Genomic DNA, 15,726 nt, shown 5'->3' with positions numbered 1-15,726 from the left:
ACATCTGGGGAAAAGTAATGGATGTTGCCCCGCCCTCTGGAATCGAGAATTTTAGTGGAGCTTTGCGCTATCGTCACGCATCACCAATGGAGGGGCAGTGATTAGATAGCAGCTTATACTGTACGATCTGGAGCAGAATGGCTAGGACTCGAGGAGATAAAAATAATGATATAGTATAACTATTTCGTTCTACATCTAATGGTGACGGAATTCCAGGTAAGCAAGTCGCAGGTCCATTCTCCTTGAGGGCTTGGACATTATTTTAGTGTGTATTCATAAGAAATGCCCACTGTTTATCAATTTATTGTACATGATCAAGCTGTTAGATGCAAGACAGATTAAAGTCACCTAGACTCTTCTGTCTGAGCCTGCAGCTTGAGATTTGTCACGAAGATCCTTCAAACAAGGTGCGTGAAACATTTCGCCTGTGATAGCAAGCTTGGCGGTTCGAGTCGCTACCACAATCCACAGCAATATCACAGAGAGGGCTATCATCTATCGTCATGTTAGTAACCGGTAAGTAAAAGCATGTTCAGTTCCTTACCGCCGTGGAAACTTTGAAGTATTCGCTATCAAGATTTTCTGCCAATAAGTTTGAGCAGGTTGCCAATACACCAAGTGGGAAAGTAAATCCCCAGAAACCAATACTGAACGACGGGGGTTTTGTGGCAATGCTGATGAGGGCGAAAGCCAGCCAGACCAGAGCAAAACCATACATGATGAGGGCGAGGAATACTCCAAGGACATAAAGTATCTCACCAGCTCGAACCGCAACATCACCGAACGCATTGGTCTTGGGAAGCACCTGCATAGCAACTTTGCCGAGTTGCTGAATGCCGAAAGCTCCTTGACCGAGCGGTCCTATTGGGAGAAAAGACGAGGTTATCACCTCCTTCGGGGGGAGTGAGTGAATGGTCAGCCGATGGAAGTATAACGCTAAAACACAGGCCGAGAACAACTCGCCGATGCCCCAGAGAACATACGAGGCCACCAGAGTTGTAAGCGCATGGTGGTGATTGGGAAGAGCCTCTGCGACGATACCCCCAGTAGCAGCCGCAACCACTGCTGGCACGATGGGCAACAGGAGTGCAGCTGTTATGTTTTCGAGGCCAGGGCGATGGCGGTGCATGACGATGAAGGGCATCGTGATGCAAGTGGCAATGGAGAGCCAAACATCAACCCACCAGAATGCCCATGCTAGATATATTACCCATTCTCCCCATGGCTGTAAGCAGAACACCATCATGTTGATGATAGCTATCAAACGTCAGCACCCACTCAGCCTAAGGAATGTGTTACTCACTTGCAAAGGCCATGGGCATGCATCCTAGGAACAAACTCTGGCCCGCATGGGCGAGCATCGCTGACCAAATCTCTGGATACAACACATAACGTGCAATGCTTATACCAAGGAAGACAATAAACAGAACAACATTAAGCACGAGGAAAATATAAGAGATATACCGAAGCCATAGTGCCTGGTAAGGAAAGTTATGAAGCAATATGGCAACGATGCCTGTACCCATACAAACGGCGAACCATCTGTCGATGATGTTAGTGGTCAACCCTTGTCGAAATAGATACATGACTTACGATGGTGTGAAATTGCGTACAAGCCTCCTCCAGCCAGTGTTCTCCTTGCACGGCAGAGTCGACTCGCAAGGCTTGGGAGTAGAGCCGCTACATACCGCGCCGTTCGGAGTTGAAGTGGTACAGTCAGACATATTGCCGGCTCTTGAGGATTCAAGGGTGTCTGGTGTTACGTGAGCTGCTGATCGCTGGATGTGACGATGCAAAGCTAAAGTTTCCGGCTCACTGGCCAATCAGAGTGGAGGAAGATCGCTAGAGCCGCTAATATGGCACAAATCTGAGAACCCAGTATGATGTTGATTGCAATTCAATGTTTTAATCAGAAGGAAATAAGTTTTAACATGGGAATAAGCTGAGAAGGAAAACCGTTTCCCCTGCTTTTTAGACCTTGACGAGGCCGTTACAGCCGCCGTTAATGGATTTGTTCATAGTCACCGAGAACCGCCAATTCCGCCCAGAAGAATCCCAAGCTGTCAATTTACTAACGTCAAATGGGTCCACTTGTGGCTCAAGTCGGCGATAGCGGGTGTCGCAATATGGCGAATTTGAGTCCCCGAAAAAACAAAGAGGTATTAGTTTACCTCCGTACACATAAACTGGCTTTTCGAGAAGCCCTCGTGAACCCTTCGCTCTCGTCTAATTGTGATTTCTATCGTCGCATCTTCAGACTCGTAACAAATCACTTCTTTGTTATACAGACAAAGCGGTATCTAACTCGTATACCGCAAGGTACCCCAGGTACCTTGTTAGATTCTTGGGTGTTTGTTAGCGTTGTTGCATCCAACCAGAACCTTCAAATCAGTTCACAGGACCAGCGCTGCTGTGTCGTTCGCCGATTGAACCTGTCCGTGCCGCCTCAAAGTATGATGTCGGTTGCAATCTATGACCCACAGCAAGATGTCGGTGACACTATCTGCCAGCTTGTCAATACCGGATCTGACCGATAAGAATAATGAAGGGGATGGCCATGCAGTGTTGACCCCGCCCCTTATTCCAGAGTCTTTGTTGTCCTCTACTCAGGTACCATATATTCATGAGGTAGAACATCAATATCATCATAAACAACCAAGCATCATCGACAGCATAGCAATCATGGCCATCGGTATTTTCACCAAACCCTCTGCACTCGGCGTCAGCCACAACACAATCCCTAACGTGGGCCCTTGCCAGCAAAATCGGTTCGACGAACTCGTGGTGCGACTCAAGGATGCTCTTGGTCCATCATCGGGATTGACCTCTGATGATGTTGATGTTGACTTTCTTCAACAACTGATGGAAGGATATGACGGCGCCGACAACATGTGGAAGCCGTATGCCTTCGGTGATCGCAGTAGGGGATACACCCGTAATCTCGTTGACGAAGGTAACGGCAAGAGTAATTTGGTAAGCTTGCTAGAGTCGACTTTGACCCTTCCCAAACTGTGACTGACTTCTTGATAGCTTGTTCTCGTATGGTCTCCTGGAAAGGGGTCCCCTATCCACGACCACGGCAACGCCCACTGCTTGATGAAGATTCTGAAAGGCAACCTCACCGAGACTCGATACGCTTTTCCGAACGAGGATGAACAAGATAGACCAATGAATATCATTGGGGAAAGAACATATAAGGAAAACTCCGTCGCATATATGGCAGACGAACTAGGTCTGCATCGTGTATCCAACAGAGGTAGCGACTTTGCTGTATCCCTCCACTGTAGGCAATCCCCTTAATCCACGACACTTGTGCCAGAAACTAACCTGCAACTTTGCAGTGTACACTCCTCCCAACGTAGCTAAAAAGGGATGTCATATCTTTGACGAGAAGACAGGACGGAAAAGCCATGTACCAGGTTGTCACTACTACTCGGCTTATGGACGGTTGCTGAAGGAGTAGTTGACACAAGAAAGGACGTGATAGCCACGATTTGATGAGACATGACCTTGTTGTAATTAGCGCCGCAAGTATTGAGAGCTCTCCTTTAATTCGGGATGCCCAGATTGTTTTTGATGGTAGATGATGGGGGTGGAGGTTGGACGGAAGGTCGATCTCAGTATAGCAAGTACTTCGATATTAGCATAGAATGAACCGATTTGATCAAATGAGACCCGCATTCTATACGAAGACGTGCGAAGAGTGAATAATGAGGTGAAAGAGGAGAATCGGCTGACTGCTGCTCGTCGTCTTCTTCATCCCTCATCGCCGTTAAGCACGCAATCCAAGCTTTGCCCAAAATGGGAATGAGTGCAACGAGCACTGTTATACACTGTATTCGCAATCGACCGACCCGGCCGATAACCGTTGATGATGATAATAGAAATGAAGATAATATGGTAAAATAAATAATTACAAACTATACAGAGTTATTTTTAAGTGCTATAGTAAAGAGTAATATGTTCTTGATGTCTTGCTGAGAGAAAGAAACTGTTTTGTCTATACCGATAACCGGATCTCAATCGTGATTCCATCGCGCAATATATCAGCAAATCCCGACTACCTACAGATACCTGCTAGGAGAGGAAAAAAACTTAGGAGCTTGACCCTAAACAATAAAAAGATTTGGGTAACTTAGCATGGATTTAGTTGAAGTTTAAGATAGCTTTTGTCAGATTTATTTTGACGCCCTATATCAAGGCCTGATGTTTTCTTGCTCCCTGAGGACCTGCTCCTGCAATGGCTGACTTGAGACCTTTGAACTGTATGCAAGATTGGTCAAGGTATTCGAAACGCATCTGAGATCATCTGAAATATCCATAATCTACCTCAATTTGCTCATTAGGATTAAGAACTCGGGTTTCCTAGTTCCACTCGTCTCACGTTTCCGATGGCAGGCTGATTGTGTTAGTTGCTTGACCAATTACAATGTATGTTTGGTACACCAATTCTATAGCAGTTCCATAGGCTATGCTTCCATTATCTAGTTGCTTTTGTTATCGGCAACCTGCTATTCGTCCCTTTGAGCTCGTAACCTCTGATACCCTTCAGAGAACTATGGTATCTTCTGAGTCTACGGAACGTAGCGATGTTATGTATCTATTATCGCGGGATCTGAATCAGATATTTGACTTGAGATGGAGTTGTCTATTATTCTCGCTGATATTCTTGTAAGTTTCTTGCGGCGGAGGTAGAGCAATTGTGATCTCACTCTTTGGTATAGACCATCATAGCCTCAACCTGTCGCCTGACTCGAGCGCCAATACATCAAATGGGAGCTGCCTAACTAGTCGTAATCATCGAACTTCCCCAGCATGCAATATTTCTCCATGGGGATTTAAGCTTATCCAAAATCGTATCTCCACCCCTCATTCGTTTATGCGCAGCCTGTTCACTGGAGCGCTTCAACAACTGAGTTACATGGGTTATGAGCCGGGACCGAAAGATCGACACTGGGAACAATAGCTTCCCGTCCTCTATCCGAGGCATAATTGCAGGGGAGGCTATGATTTGTACGGATCGATCGAATACGCGGGTGTTCTGCATGAGGTTAGTTATCTGATTGATCATAGCCATCGGTACTCGTGCAGGGGACCTTTGAGATGCGGAGGCTCGTCCCTGCCGCATGAACAAATTATATAAAGACAGTTACATAGCTCATATACCGATGTTACGGACAACAAGATACAATAACTGTCCTGACTTACAACAGGTCGTGCACATTGAGCCTGAAACCTAATCATTTTCGCCTCAGGACAAGTTCAATATGCGTGTCATTACGCTCCTCGCAACGGCGCTCTCAGCATCTTCTTTTGCTAAAGCCATTCCTGCCGACAGCCCAAGACCCGCGAACAGCAAATATGTCGGCTATCTGATCTCTACCTTTAGTGACCCAACCCCTCAAGTTCAATGGCATCTGTCAGACGGCAACTCGGCATCGACCTTTCACTTCCTCAATGGGGGAAAGCCTGTCTTGACCTCAAATGTTGGAACCAGAGGCGTCAGGGACATCTTTCTCACGACCAATACTGCCCGCTCTGAGTTCTTTACTATCGCCACTGGTAGGCTACCGAAACATTTTCAGGAGGCCCATTACTAACAGGCTATGCCACAGATCTGGACATTAATGCTCCAGGCTTCTCGTGGGATCTTGTCACTCGCAACGGAAGTCGGGGTCTTGTTGTTTGGTCTTCGAAGGACCTCGTGAATTGGTCCAAGCCTTCACTCAGAATGTAATATACAAGATGCTTCGTTCAAACGTGAGATCTCGCTAATTCTGAATAGTGTAGAGTCAGACACAGCTGGTATGGCCTGGGCACCTTCCGCAGTCTGGGATGATTCTACAAACCAGTACTATGTCTTCTGGGCAGCCAGACACTATTCAACTTCAGACACGGAGCATAAAGGCACCGCGACTCTCGACCGCATTCGCTATGCTACAACCAAAGACTTTAAGACTTTCAGCGCGCCGAAGGATTACCATGCCCCCGATGACACTGGCCTCATCGATCAGGAGTTTTTGTACCTAGGCAAACCGGGGTATTTCGCACGCTTTCTCAAGAACGAGACCATCAACAAAGTGTATCAGGAGACCACAACGACCGGTCTTTTTGGAACTTGGACCCGTGTTCCAGGCTACGTCCGACCCGAATCGCCCCTGGAAGGCCCAGGTGCATTTGCTGATCTTCGCACACCTGGACTATACCATCTTCTGCTCGATGATTATACTCAGTATATCCCTTTCCAGACTTCCAATATTCTTTCTCCAAACTGGGAGAAGTCAGACTTCCCCAACTTCCCCAAAGGATTGAAGCATGGCTCAGTGACGCCTCTTACAAAGAAGGAGTACGACGCTGTTGCTGCTAAATTCGGCAATTGAGCACCTTCATAATCTAATCAGGATTCTGTAATTTAAGAGCAGTGGATCGTCTTGTTCATCTTGATCATCTTATGAAGTTGTCATGTAGACTTGACAGATCAGAGTGTCGGACAAGAACACCCAGACTGGAGCAGGTTGTCGAATGGAGATAATATGTATTCATGCTAGAATTATGATGTCAAACTCTATATATGTACCACCATGATTCTATATCTACTGCTTTACCCTCTATCATTGCCCTCTGCTCACTCTTTTCAGTCCCCTCCTAAAAGTAATCTACGCCTGTTGCACATTTCATTCCTCGGTATCGCAACTTGGCGAAACAGATAAAATCTCCCTAAAGCAACTTGCAAGATGTATTTTTTGTCAATAAGGCCATGGGGATGCGATTTGCCCGCCATTCTGAGCCAACGAAAAACAGAACACAAAAGTACGATGATGCAATTATGTTCTATGGAGTATCTGGCTAAAGTATACCCTAATAATTCTTAAAAAATAGCCTAAGATTCGAGAGAGGTATTACTGGAGGTAGAGAGCAGCAATTTCGAGTACGGAAAATGCGTTTCGCTTCGTCAAGCACGAGACCCCTCGCCAAGTACCGAGCGCAGATAGCTAGGCTGGGACGATATTATGTTTTCTTTCCTCTAAGACTCTATATAATTCTTTAGCTTGACCAGATGCCTTTCTCTATTTATTTCTCTATGTCTAATATACACAATTCCTATAGCTCACCCTCATCAACTATCCCCTCACCCATTGAGGCGATCATTGGTTCAAGCACTGGAGGAATTGAGCGACTTTTTCTCTCGACGAGCTTGAAACCAAGCAGAAGTATCGCCCATTGGAACAGTAAATGGCAATACGTCTTGGCAAAGGTAATAAGCTACAGTGTAAAAGCCGAGCAGACCCCCGATGAACCCAAACACTCCGGCAGCGTGCATCAACGCTTTGCTTTGTACAGCATTCCCATCCGCGGAAGCAAAGTAAGACGAGGCGTCAAGTATAAGACATAACTCAATGCAAATAAAAATGCAGATATAAACCAGGTTACTGGCTGGCAATTAGCAGGAGAGTATGAAGCCGGGGCAGCAGACTTACAGTTGGATTGAAGCGATGAGAAAGAAGACGTTGAACACTGCCCATATCAACACAAAGAATCCCAGTGCATTGTTGTATTGAGGTGTGTCGACTCCTCCGTAGGCGTCGATGATGCCCCATGAGGGGAGCAGTGTTGCACCGTAGCCCCCATAAAAGAGAGCTTGACTCTGTTAGCAGTGCTTCACTATCACATTGGAAATATGGCTTCTAGATTACCAAAGGCTGTCAGAACAGTATATGAGAAGGTATCGCCCTTGAGCATTGACCATTGGGCAGAGATAAGTAACCCAATGCAGGCAACAAAACAAAGGTCTCCGATGAATTGAGTCTGTAAGGAAATACCTCGGAACTCCATCATCGCCAACGAAACCGACAGCAAGGTTGTAGCAAAGCCTCCCATGGCAAGAGGAGCCTGACCTTTGTTAGCTGTCTGCATGATTCAGCGCCAAAATGCCATACCGGATTGCCTATCCTGTCTCCCAGTGGCTTAGAGTACTCGGAGATGAGAACCCTCTCATCGTGTTTTGTAGACGACACTGACTGTGCCGCCATGTTTTGATTTGGACGACGTCGACCAGATAATCCTGCTCAATATCTCACTGCATGTATTCGAGGTGCTGTAAACAGAAGTACAATGGCTGGTGGCGATCAAGTCAAATCGAATGTCAAAACTTGTAGCTTGACTGCAGGAAAGAGGTGAGATTGGCAAGATGTGACTAACATAAAAGTTCAAAGGGGGAACAGCCTGCAGGATGAAGCTGGGCGGGTATATATAAGCAAAGAAGCCTCTTACATCAACCCTTGTGTCTCAAGGAGTGGCCTTCGGGATAAATAGGCCAGGCTATTCAAGGCCAGTGGATCCTACGGGGTAATCTTTGAGTTAACATGGTCTAGAATATGGGGGTATCGCAGATTCGAGGGCTACTAGGTAGGCTGTAGAGCATTCGTGGTGCACGGCAGATTATTTGAGGCTCTTCGTAAGGCTATGACAATGTGACACATTCTGAATAGACAAAGTAAGGACCTGGGAACCTCAAGGAACGTATCAACTTAAGCATCTATATAATATCTTGAACTCCTTTTCTTTTAATTAAAGGAAAACCATGCTTTGTATGCTTTCACCTCACTCCTTCAGGACAAATCTCGACAACCTGAAAGATCCACACTCTAGTTTAGTCCTTTGAAAGCACGAACCGAGGATGAGATCAATATCAGTTTAATGACACACAGAAACGACCAGTGATGCGGCTGTTATCGGAATTTCGGAATCACGACATACTTAATACGTGCGAGTTTGACTTACACGACATCCGAGCTCGGCTTGCATACGCTAGTGCCCGGTTGCCGGCCCCAGAATCCTAGACAATTATGTGATGGATAAGCTTGTTTTGGTAACGTCCATAGACATTGGATCAATCTACTACGTAAAATGGTATTTATCTAGTCCCATTATGAGCATAAGGCTCAGTCTAGAATCGGGTTGCCCCAGACTTTGTATTATTCTCTAGGCCGGGATAAACCGCTATTATGGGGGAAAACAACGTGGCCGTTGTTTTAGCCTTTTTCAACGAGCTGTCGGCTAAACTTTCCGAAACGAGCGATAAAAAGTATTAGAACAAATACATGGTCTAATATCCATGATCAATAATAGCAATAGTAGAAGATACTGTATGAGTATGTCTGGTTGGAAGCTAGACTGTGAGCCGCTTGAGTGTCCATGTCAACTACACGCATGGCCCGCTCTAACAACCACCATGAGTTAACATGGCAAAACTATTTGATATAGTTGAAGGGTTTTTGTAATCTGGTAAGAGAGATAAGGTATACAGCATATAAGCCATAGACTCGATAAGTCTGTATACTTGATCAATTGCAATAACAAGCTGGTGGAGCAGATAAGAAGAAAAAGAGCTCAGACAAAACTTCGAGGAAAAGCAACTCTAACCATAGAGATATACTACTTTACCAGGGAATTCCCCAGCTGAACCATAAACTTGTAAGGAACTCAACACTATGTCACAGTTCTCACAGCCAGTGCTTGTCGTCACAGCCTTGCTGAACGCCTTGCGCTTTACATGTGAGCCTAAAAGTCTAGGGACAATGAGGATGAAAACCTTTGAGAGCACTGGTACGGCATAGCCTCGGCCCATAATGTTCTAGCCCTGCATCCATTGGTTGGGATTCAGCCTCAAGCCACAAGTCTATAGGCCTCCGATCAATGATCCGTTAGAAAAAGGAGCTTCCTTCTTGAGCCACGTCATCTTTTAAACTAACAAGAACATTTTAATCCCATGAAGATATAGGTGCTGTCGCCTTTCGTAGATCATCGTTATACGGCACCTTTTTTCTCCTCTCTACTCTACTTATCCAGGCCAGCAACAACAACCACGCAACATGAACAAAAAGTCGGCATTGATCAACATACGCGCTCCAAATCTCGACTATGAGCCCAACAAGGCAATTCGCCTTGGCCACATTTGGAAACACCCAATGGATCCCGGCTCGTTCTGTGGACCGCCTCTCCCCATTCCCGAAGACATGGAAACGGACCATACTTTCAAAGCCCCTTGGCATATCGGCAAAGGCAGGGCAAACAGTGGATCGTTGGGATATGGGCCAATTTCCTCCAGGCTGTAGGCGTTACAGCAGAATCCAGTTTTGACTGCAACAACGCCAATGATGTGTCCCACACATGCGAAAGACTGGATACATACTCAATAGAGCCAACGGACAATTATGTCAAAGAGAGCGTCAAAGCCGTTGCTGCTGAGGCTTTCAAGCGTAGACAGCGTCTGTTCATGGTGACAGGCGTCAAGATAGCACGTGGTGCAGTTGGCTCAATCTCCTCTTCGAGGCGTGTTGGGGGCGGTGCAAGAGCTGGATTCGGAGGTGAAAGCTTCGGCGTCCCATTTGACGGCGGACCGCAGTTCAAGATATCCAGGGATACCTACGGCGAAGAAACATATGGTTAGTCGTCGGATTTTGTCTTTGCATACCGTGTCCGCCGAATCATTTATCCTAAAGGAGGCTGGGAATCGATGCAGGCGGGATCGAGCATTGTGAATTATGGGCGATGCGAAACGGACGTGGGAGCGTCTGTTTTGGCTGAACTGAGATCTCGGCCTTTCAACTCTAGGCTTGAGTTTTCTGAGGCCGATGAGGCTGATGAGGCTGAAATATCAGGTCCTCTGTTTTTGGGTCACCCGTCGACATGGCAAGAAGTATGCGAGAGTGAGAGCGAGGGCAAGGGCAAGGGCAGTCTGCAAAACGGAAGAGCTAAACACGAAGTTGTAGTATCTCCGGAAGTTGGCTACTTTGCTGGGTCTTCAGGGGCCAAAAGCTACTTTTCCTCAGAAATCGATGGGCTCATACTTGGGGATGACCGTTTCGTGTCGGGGGAGTTCGGGCATGAGGCCGACCTAATACCTTTTGTTGACGACAGCAGGGAGGATGGTCTATTTATCTCTTCTCGCTCATGAACTGCGCCAGTCTTTCTCTCTTATACTGAATCTCGAATAATTACAACTTCTCGAAGGCTAATGGGATAGAGCGACTTTAAAATTCAAAACACATTCTCAGTAACATTAAATTATTCAATAATACAAGACTGAGAAGTGAAAATAAAGTCCAATATATATAAGTATTTCTTAGAACTTAATCAAGTATTGAAGTAAAAACAATTATAATTTTTCTAGTAAATATACTATAAGAAAAATAAGAAAAAAGCTAACAGTCTCCGGTACAGGGAATCGAACCCTGGGCTCCGCGGAACTGATCTCTCAGGTTATGAGAGCGCGAAATGTTAGCCACTACACCATACCGGATTGATTTTACGCGTCGCAATTAAACTCTAGATTGCCTTGCACTTGGTCAGTCCCTATCCTCCGCCGATTTCCGACGGCTTGCGGGGTTTTCTCTCCATATTTCCTACCTCTTGTTACCTGACAATGACTGACAAAAGAACACGTGAGGATTCGGCCACTGGCTCAATTGGAGCTCAGGAATCAGTATCAGTAACTCCAGTCGAGAATGAACCCTCCAAGAAGCGACGTCGTCGGATCCTCTCTTGTGACGCTTGCCGCCGACTGAAATGCAGATGCGAGCTGGACTTTGGCTCTGACACTTGCTCAAGATGTCGAAACTTGAGAATACCCTGCCTTAGAAGCGATAGTCTGGATCAGTCATATGGGACACAAGAAGCGAGCCATCAGCAAGATCTTGTGAAAAGGTACCAATGACTCTCCCAGTTCAGCCAACATTTCTCTTAGAGTCCTAACCCTGGATAGTTTACATCAGAAGGTGTTGCACTTGGAAAGCTCTATGCAAGATATAAGGTCCCAGCTAGTAAAGCTCCAATCCGGACGGGACTCAACGCATCAAAGTGTCGTTGAGCAAAGTGCTTCTCCTCAAGCATCGACAAATAGTCGTGTGCTGATGGACGAGATCGAGCCCGCGGATCAACATGTTCATGCTGCTCCAGCTGAAGTCATCCGACGTGTCGCCTGCCAGGTAACTGGCGACTTAAGAAGGGCTTTCCACACAAAAGAGGATGTTGTTCACATGGGTATGCTCAATGCCACAGCTGCTGAGAGCCTTGTCAAATCGTAAGAGGTCACCTTTCCTATTAAGTCACAGAATCCTACTGATAGTAGCCTAAAGCTTTATTCGACGACGTCGCCACGTTCTTTTTATAAATGACGAGAGCGATCTAGTAACCAGAGGCTCTTTGATCCAAACGTCACCATTTCTTCATGCTGTGTTGTGCTCGCACGAGATGAGGTTCACCCACACGAGCCAGACAGATGCCTTGAAACACAGGCAAGTCTATGAGCATATGCGAAACATGCTTGGTCAGGTAGTGCTCGGTAGCCCATTGCATCTTGAAGAAATTACTGGTGTTCTCATTTGTTCTCTCTTCGCCGGATCACCATCGGTAATGCCTCCAGTGCTGGCTGAATATATTTTTACTGATAGATCTAGTGCGAAGCTGAATATGTCGATAGCTGGCTTTTGAGTGGTATTTGTTCACAGCAGGCAATGCTGTGCATTCAGTTCTCAGATATTCATCAGCGAACCAATGCTGGAACTTCAACGAAGCTGGACCTTCGATCAATGAGAATCTGGGCAAACATATGTCTAAACCATCTGCAGTGAGTGAACTCCATACCTTTCTTTTTGAAACGCTCGAAAGCTGAGGATAGTTTCAAAAAGTTGGTCAGCTACTACAGGTAGACCATCCATATTACCTAGCTCGTACTTCAGCCAGTGCAGGAATCTACTCAATTTCGAGCAGACCACAATGCGCGATGCGATGCTGCTTGCTGAAATCTCACTTTACTGTACACTACAGAAAGAAGACTGCGTTAAACCAACCTTCACGAACGATGGTTTCAGCTCCAAATTTGCAATTTGGAAGCAGCAATATGGATATCTCCTTGGTAAGGAATTCATGATATTCTACTAATACTCTGGTTGCTAATGGTTGCAAGATCTACCTACAGGTCTTATGCTGAAGTTCAGTTACTGTATTGCCAACGTCATCCTAGCAAAACGAACTCTGGATAGGGTTGAAGCAGATGCCTTGAATCTAGCCTCGTCGCTCTCGCCACAGACGTCTCGCAGTTCTACAGTGAATCCCCAAGACCCTTCCACGAAGTCCCTACAAGGCCACGTATACGAACTTAGCTTCCGAGTCATACAGGCATTCATCGCCATTCCAAGTTCAAGCTCTGGAGATTTACCCGAATTCCACTCCCTCTGCGTTGCGTATTCCTTGCTTATTCTAGGTCAATACGATGAGCTGCCGCCTGCAATAGCCAAAAACGAGCTCTATTCTGCCTTGCAAGAAATGAGGCGACGTTGCAGTGAATCGAATGCGTATTCCGTGGCAGTTCGACTCAGTGTTGAGCGGGCTTGGGAGAATTTCTTGAGGGTAGATGGTGTTAATTCGGTCGAGGTTGTGCGGCAAGAGTCTCAGTTTCATAATCATGCTGCTCAGAGCACCAGTGCCAACAAGGCATGTCACAATTCTGGGGCTGGAGGTCAAGTCGAATCTCTTGATCTGGACTTCTTCTTCAATGGGGGTTACTTGGATCTGCTTGACGTCGACAACTTCCTCGTCTAGCATTCAGCCGATATGCCTTTTTCACTCGCTTTGAAATTGTAGGTCTTAGGCTATGACCCAAAGGACTTTCCATCAGAGAATCTACTTAATTTAGTTTGCACTCCCTTTTGAGCGGTATAACATGTCTTTCAATTACATCTGTTTGCTATCCAAAGTGCATTCTTACTGCTGGCCATTCCTCTTATAGGTATTGAGGGGTATTGCTTTTAGACAACAAACTTTTCAATGAAAGTCTTCTTAATGCTTAACTCCGACAAAAGATCTTCTACTCAATAATCTTTGTGCTCATAAAACTACGTACATAATATTATTGTCTAAATCGCTTCTTCATTCTCATTATCATAGGCGTCCAATAAAGTGCATCCAGCCTATCCCTTAGATGATGATTAAATCCATAAGTAACTGCATTCGCAAAGCCGATGAACTGCGTTGAGGTATTGAGAGCAGCAATCGTCGTATCTGATACCGGCGTCTGAATCGCTTCCAGAAGTCGATTCGTAAGTCCCGGAATCCAGAGTAGAACATACATAACCGGATACCCATTCAGCAACATCATCCGCTTTATTTCTACTTCAACATCGTGGGTATCCCGGCGCTGAGGGAATTCGCTGGCGTTGGTTTGTAGTACGTTGATCTGATGCTGCGGAATCGGTAAAGCTTCAGTTGGTTCAGTGTTAGCAAGTCCAGTATAGGCCATCTCTGCTCCTCTTCTCGATGATGTTGGCCGATGACGGACAGAATCTCTCCTTGCTCTGCTGTTGATCGCCTCGCTCTCACCTTTTCTTTCCATATCCTCGATTTCGTCTATCTTGTTCACTCGCTCGAAGATGGGCGAAATTGGTGTATCAATATTCCCGTATCTCGTCTTGAAAGTGTCCAGCTCGACTTCGTCCTCCTGCATAACTTGGAATCCCGCGTCCTTGGAGCCTTTGGAAAAGAGTGTATTGGTATTGTGCGTCGAGAAAGTTAGAGGCTGCCGAGGTTGTTTTGGTTTTGAGCCCAGATGTCTTCTTAGGTAAATCCAGATATAGATGTAGATAAGAATAGTAGTGAAGATAACGAAGAAGCGCCAACCATGCGTCATACCGTAGCGTAAGTCTGGCCGGGTTGCTGATATCCAGCACCAGTTCCCGCCCACTGGCTTCATCTCACCCACAGCAGTCGGTATGATACTTGTGATGAGAGGCATTGTCCATACTGCGGCACAAATCAATGCTTTCTTCGTTCTCGAAGTTGTCGGTATATACAACATTCTCTTCACAGTGAGCAGGGTTGTAACCGAAATAGCCAGGACTGAAAAGTCAGCTGCTGAAACCGACAACTGGCCGATAAACCCGTTGACGACGCATGGTATCCCAGCTTGGAGCTGTCCAGTTCTGAGGAATATGCTGCCTGATATTGAGTTGTTGAGAGTGTTGATAAACTCTAAGAAAGAGTATTAGTTTTCGATTCGACAGTAGCGGAAGAAGTGCGCACCTGCAACCATAAGATTCAACACGAGGATATGTCGAAAGTTTCGGAGATGCCGACGATATATGACGAACGAGATAAGTACACATGTCGTGGCAACGCAAGATAACAGGCTTCCAGCCAGTGTCACGGATGAGATGAGTTTATCGACTTTGCCAGTCATATTGGCTGGAATTTACGGTCATAGTAAAGGCAGCTGCCGTTGAAGAGAACAGGTTTGAAAGGGTATGATCTAGGTGTTATATCGTCTCCTTGTTTCCTGCTGGAATACCCACTCGTATTTCAAACAAGGGTCTGACCCCTTGTTCTTCGGTATGGGTCTTGGCATTTCGTGAAGCTTATTTCCCCACATCAAGAGGCATGGTATTCATGGGGATGTTTAAAGCCCTTAGTGCCATTACCGTATCTCTACTATGTTGACATGCTAAGTACTAGAAAGTATAAGAGCGCCAAGTGAAGTGGCTCGTACAGTCTTGGATCAGAGCGTCTTGAAGAGTTCAAAATAGAGTTTAATCGTGCTACAAATACCCAGCAAGCGAGTTTGAGAAAGTCCAGGATACACTTGACTATATTTATTCCGTGCACTATACAAGGTTTGCACGGTCTACCGATACTACCATTCTCAGAATCTCCTCCGAAAATCCTAACTGCTTC

At 46.0% G+C, this 15,726-nt stretch overlaps 7 protein-coding genes and 1 non-coding gene across 8 annotated transcripts; 4 read left to right on the top strand and 4 right to left on the bottom strand.

Moving 5' to 3' along the window:
- Nucleotides 1-348: 348 nt before the first annotated feature.
- On the bottom strand, nt 349-1,724 carry FPRO_02828 (uncharacterized protein; the record flags this gene model as incomplete). Its single annotated transcript, XM_031227027.1, has 4 exons — nt 349-495; nt 545-1,257; nt 1,304-1,542; nt 1,594-1,724. The coding sequence occupies 4 exons, from the start codon at nt 1,722-1,724 to the stop codon at nt 349-351; spliced, it is 1,230 nt and encodes a 409-aa protein (XP_031077505.1).
- A 958-nt stretch (nt 1,725-2,682) lies between these two features.
- Nucleotides 2,683-3,463, top strand: FPRO_02829 (uncharacterized protein; the record flags this gene model as incomplete). Its single annotated transcript, XM_031227026.1, has 3 exons — nt 2,683-2,973; nt 3,031-3,283; nt 3,342-3,463. 3 exons carry the CDS (start codon nt 2,683-2,685, stop codon nt 3,461-3,463), a joined length of 666 nt encoding a protein of 221 aa, XP_031077504.1.
- Nucleotides 3,464-5,267: 1,804 nt separating this feature from the next.
- On the top strand, nt 5,268-6,380 carry FPRO_02830 (uncharacterized protein; the record flags this gene model as incomplete). The annotated part of the gene is made up of 3 exons (XM_031227025.1): nt 5,268-5,562; nt 5,616-5,733; nt 5,786-6,380. The coding sequence occupies 3 exons, from the start codon at nt 5,268-5,270 to the stop codon at nt 6,378-6,380; spliced, it is 1,008 nt and encodes a 335-aa protein (XP_031077503.1).
- A 773-nt stretch (nt 6,381-7,153) lies between these two features.
- On the bottom strand, nt 7,154-8,030 carry FPRO_02831 (uncharacterized protein; the record flags this gene model as incomplete). Its single annotated transcript, XM_031227024.1, has 4 exons — nt 7,154-7,430; nt 7,479-7,638; nt 7,695-7,890; nt 7,938-8,030. The coding sequence occupies 4 exons, from the start codon at nt 8,028-8,030 to the stop codon at nt 7,154-7,156; spliced, it is 726 nt and encodes a 241-aa protein (XP_031077502.1).
- Nucleotides 8,031-9,872: 1,842 nt separating this feature from the next.
- Nucleotides 9,873-10,957, top strand: FPRO_02832 (uncharacterized protein; the record flags this gene model as incomplete). The annotated part of the gene is made up of 3 exons (XM_031227023.1): nt 9,873-10,111; nt 10,180-10,445; nt 10,503-10,957. The coding sequence occupies 3 exons, from the start codon at nt 9,873-9,875 to the stop codon at nt 10,955-10,957; spliced, it is 960 nt and encodes a 319-aa protein (XP_031077501.1).
- Nucleotides 10,958-11,212: 255 nt separating this feature from the next.
- On the bottom strand, nt 11,213-11,302 carry tRNA. Its single transcript is given in 2 exon segments — nt 11,213-11,247; nt 11,266-11,302. It is a non-coding gene; the product is annotated as a tRNA-Glu (tRNA).
- Nucleotides 11,303-11,425: 123 nt separating this feature from the next.
- Nucleotides 11,426-13,602, top strand: FPRO_02833 (uncharacterized protein; the record flags this gene model as incomplete). Its single annotated transcript, XM_031227022.1, has 6 exons — nt 11,426-11,706; nt 11,765-12,082; nt 12,138-12,411; nt 12,459-12,628; nt 12,690-12,916; nt 12,968-13,602. The coding sequence occupies 6 exons, from the start codon at nt 11,426-11,428 to the stop codon at nt 13,600-13,602; spliced, it is 1,905 nt and encodes a 634-aa protein (XP_031077500.1).
- A 307-nt stretch (nt 13,603-13,909) lies between these two features.
- On the bottom strand, nt 13,910-15,235 carry FPRO_02834 (uncharacterized protein; the record flags this gene model as incomplete). Its single annotated transcript, XM_031227021.1, has 2 exons — nt 13,910-15,027; nt 15,079-15,235. The coding sequence occupies 2 exons, from the start codon at nt 15,233-15,235 to the stop codon at nt 13,910-13,912; spliced, it is 1,275 nt and encodes a 424-aa protein (XP_031077499.1).
- Between the last annotated feature and the right edge of the window lie 491 nt (nt 15,236-15,726).

Source organism: Fusarium proliferatum, assembly GCF_900067095.1.
Source record: "Fusarium proliferatum ET1 genome assembly, contig: FPRO_scaffold002, whole genome shotgun sequence".
NCBI lineage: Eukaryota > Fungi > Ascomycota > Sordariomycetes > Hypocreales > Nectriaceae > Fusarium > Fusarium proliferatum.
Note: the sequence above shows the minus strand (reverse complement) of the source record. Positions and strands in the feature narration are given on the sequence as shown.